This window comes from Cervus elaphus, chromosome 15 (genome assembly GCF_910594005.1).
Source record: "Cervus elaphus chromosome 15, mCerEla1.1, whole genome shotgun sequence".
In the NCBI taxonomy this organism is placed as follows: domain Eukaryota; kingdom Metazoa; phylum Chordata; class Mammalia; order Artiodactyla; family Cervidae; genus Cervus; species Cervus elaphus.
In genome coordinates this window covers 61,876,520-61,879,344 of record NC_057829.1, presented here as the reverse complement: position 1 = coordinate 61,879,344, position 2,825 = coordinate 61,876,520, and the positions used below count along the sequence as shown (strand labels likewise).

The following is a 2,825-nucleotide window of genomic DNA, read 5'->3' as shown; positions in this document are numbered from 1 at the left end:
GCGTCTTTCTCTGGCGCTGGGCCTGAGGGCCGGAAGCCTGGGCGGAGGGGGTAAGCTCACAGACCCCACCTCAGGTCGATCAGCCCCGCCATAGCGACGTCGCCCTCCCCAGCCCCAATTTCCCCAGGCCCACCCTTTCCGAGCCGGCCGGTCTCAGGAGCCGGCCGGTCGCAGGGCCCGCCCCTCCCCCACCACTCCGGGTCCGGGTGACTGCGGGTGCGCGGGGGTGGAGCCGGGCCGGCCCTAGGCGTGCTGACACGTGGGGAGGGAGGAAGCGTCCGAGGAGGAGGGCTTGGGTGTGTGAGTGGGTGTGTCCGTGAGTGGGAGAATCCAATCCAGGCCTCCTCAAGAGTCTTTATTTTCTTGTGCTGCTGATCGGGCCGGGGAAGTACGAAGTTCTCCCCACTCCCGGAATCCCCTCCGAGGCAGACACCGAGCTCAGACACAAGAAGGTTCCGGCTACGGCCCTGCGCTTCCCGCGACTGCCTGCGCCGCGCCGCCTCCTCGTGTGTCCCCCCCCTCCCCGGCGCGGTGGTAGGGCCCGGCAGCGACGTCACCCATTGTTTACAAATCAACCTGAACCAGTAGGATTTCGGCTCCCGCGGCTGCAGGCTCGCGGCGCGAGTGCCTGGCGGGCTCCGGTTACCTCCTCGGCCTCGGCTTTGGCTTCAGCACCGCGCCCGGCTCCGCCGCGGCCCAGCGAGCCCCCGGGACAGCCGAGCCGCCAGCGACTCCCGCACAGCTCCGGGTGCCGGCGCGGGAGGCCATGCCGTGCCGGAGGGAGGAGGAAGAGGAAGCCGGCGAGGAAGAGGAGGAGGAGGAGGACAGCTTCCTACTGCTGGAACAGTCGGTGACTGTGGGCGGCTCGGTTGAGGTGGACCGGCTGGTGGCCCAGATCGGCGAGACGCTGCAGCTGGACGCGGCGCAGGACCGCCCTGCCTCCGCGTGCGCGCCCCCGGGGCCGCCACTGCGGCCCCCGGCGGCGGTGCGAGCGGACAAGGCTCGGTCCCCAGCGCAGCCGCTGCTTCTACCGGCCGCGTCGGTCGAGGCTGGGGGCCCGGCGTCCCCGGGGGCCTTGCGCTGTGCCCTCGGGGACCGCGGCCGCGTGCGGGGCCGGGCTGCGCCCTACTTTGTGGCTGAGCTCGCCGCTGGAGCCAGCGCGTTACCCGGGCCGTGCCGGCGAGGATGGCTGCGGGGCGCCGTCACCTCCCGCCGCTTGCAACAGCGACGATGGCCCCCAGCTGGGGCGCGCGCCAACGACGACGACCCGCACCGGCTTCTGCAGCAGTTGGTGCTCTCGGGGAACCTCATCAAGGAGGCCGTGCGGAGGCTCCAGCGAGCAGTCGCCGCGGTGGCAGCCACAGGCCCCGCGGGTCCCCCCGGACCGGGGGCCAGCCGCGGCCGACCGGACCCTGTCTCCCTTCAACCCTCCGGCGCTTTGCACTGACGCAGGGCCCCTGGAGGAAGAAAAAGAAGCCGCTGCGCGGACCCTACGGCGTCCTACTTAACCCAACCTTGAGCTGAAGCCGCCGTTGCCGTTCTTGGAGCGACCGCCTAGACTGCAAGGAGGCGTGTGGGGAGAGACCTCAAGCCGAGAAGTTACTGGCCCCGGTGAGGCTGTCGGAGAAAACTTGAGCGTGGAGAAATACGCGGGGCTGGTTGCGTTCGTGTCGCGTGAGAATTAACCCCGGCCCCAGGGACCTGGGACAAAACTGGGAGAACTATGGCAGCTATTTGCATCAACTTGTACCTGACTTAACCCTTGGGGATGTCGTGTGCTAGGATTGTTTAAAGATTCGGCTTCAAGGGGCGAGAATCGCGAGGGCTTTATAACAATACTTGAAAACTGATGACTCGAATACATTTTCTTTATTTTCCGGTGGAGGAGCTTAGTGAAAATGGTGCTACAATCGCTGCGCAAAGAAATTCCAGAGAGAAGAAGAATGTAAAAGCTTGGTGGTGGGTGGGCTGGGATGCCAGCCGCCTTACTCTCCCACCTCATCCGGTGATTGATCGAGGTGGGAGATGGGAACTCTAGTAGTCTGGGGCTGGGAGGTGGAGAATTTTGAAGGTGGGTCGACTTGGATGTGGACTTTTAAATGCCTTGACCTTGCCACCTGTGATTCAAGGTCATGGTGTGCTGTAGGTGGAAGGCTGTGGGGTTCCTAGAAAAGCTAACTCACCCCTGTCTTTCTTTTCTCTTGTTCCAAGAAGAGTCCTGTTTATGCTTTGCTACCTCTTGGAGCGGACATACAGATGTAAGGAGAATTACTTGTTTATTCTGTGCTTACTTTCTATCCAGAACTCCTCCGGTGAGGCCACTCTTGGCCATGCCCTGAGCTTTCTCAGAAACAGTCATAAACAATCCCTTGAGTCTCTCCTGTCCTGCCTGGCCTTTCTTATTCCACTGTTTCTGATGTCTGCACTGCATGGATGAGAACCTGGCTGTTTGTCTGCTCTGTTTTGGCCCTCCGTGGAGCCAGGAGCCTGAGTCTCTTGAGGGTCCTCACCTCTCTGTTGCCTCTAGGTACCAGCTCTTTGTGAGTGACAGAAACTGTGTTTTAAATGTGACTCTCCAAGAGGAGAAACTGCTGGCTTTACCCGTATGAAACTTATGAAACTTGAGGGCGCTTTAAATAAGGTGCCACCCCCAAACTTAAAGGGAGTTTAACTAACTTTTTTAAAAAAGATTCAATGGCTTGCTCATCCTTCAGATGTAGCTGTTGACATACACTTCGCACCGGAGTGTCTGAAATTGTGGTGGTCCTGTTTCTAGGATTTCTTAATTAAAATGTCTGCTGAATAAATTGGGTTTTTGTTTTGGA

General features: G+C 60.9%; 1 protein-coding gene across 1 annotated transcript; it reads left to right on the top strand.

Annotated features, from left to right (window-relative positions):
- Nucleotides 1–455: 455 nt before the first annotated feature.
- Nucleotides 456–2,825, top strand: FRAT2 (FRAT regulator of WNT signaling pathway 2). Its single transcript, XM_043926568.1, has one exon. It carries the CDS (start codon nt 767–769, stop codon nt 1,445–1,447), a length of 681 nt encoding a protein of 226 aa, XP_043782503.1. The 5' UTR covers nt 456–766; the 3' UTR covers nt 1,448–2,825.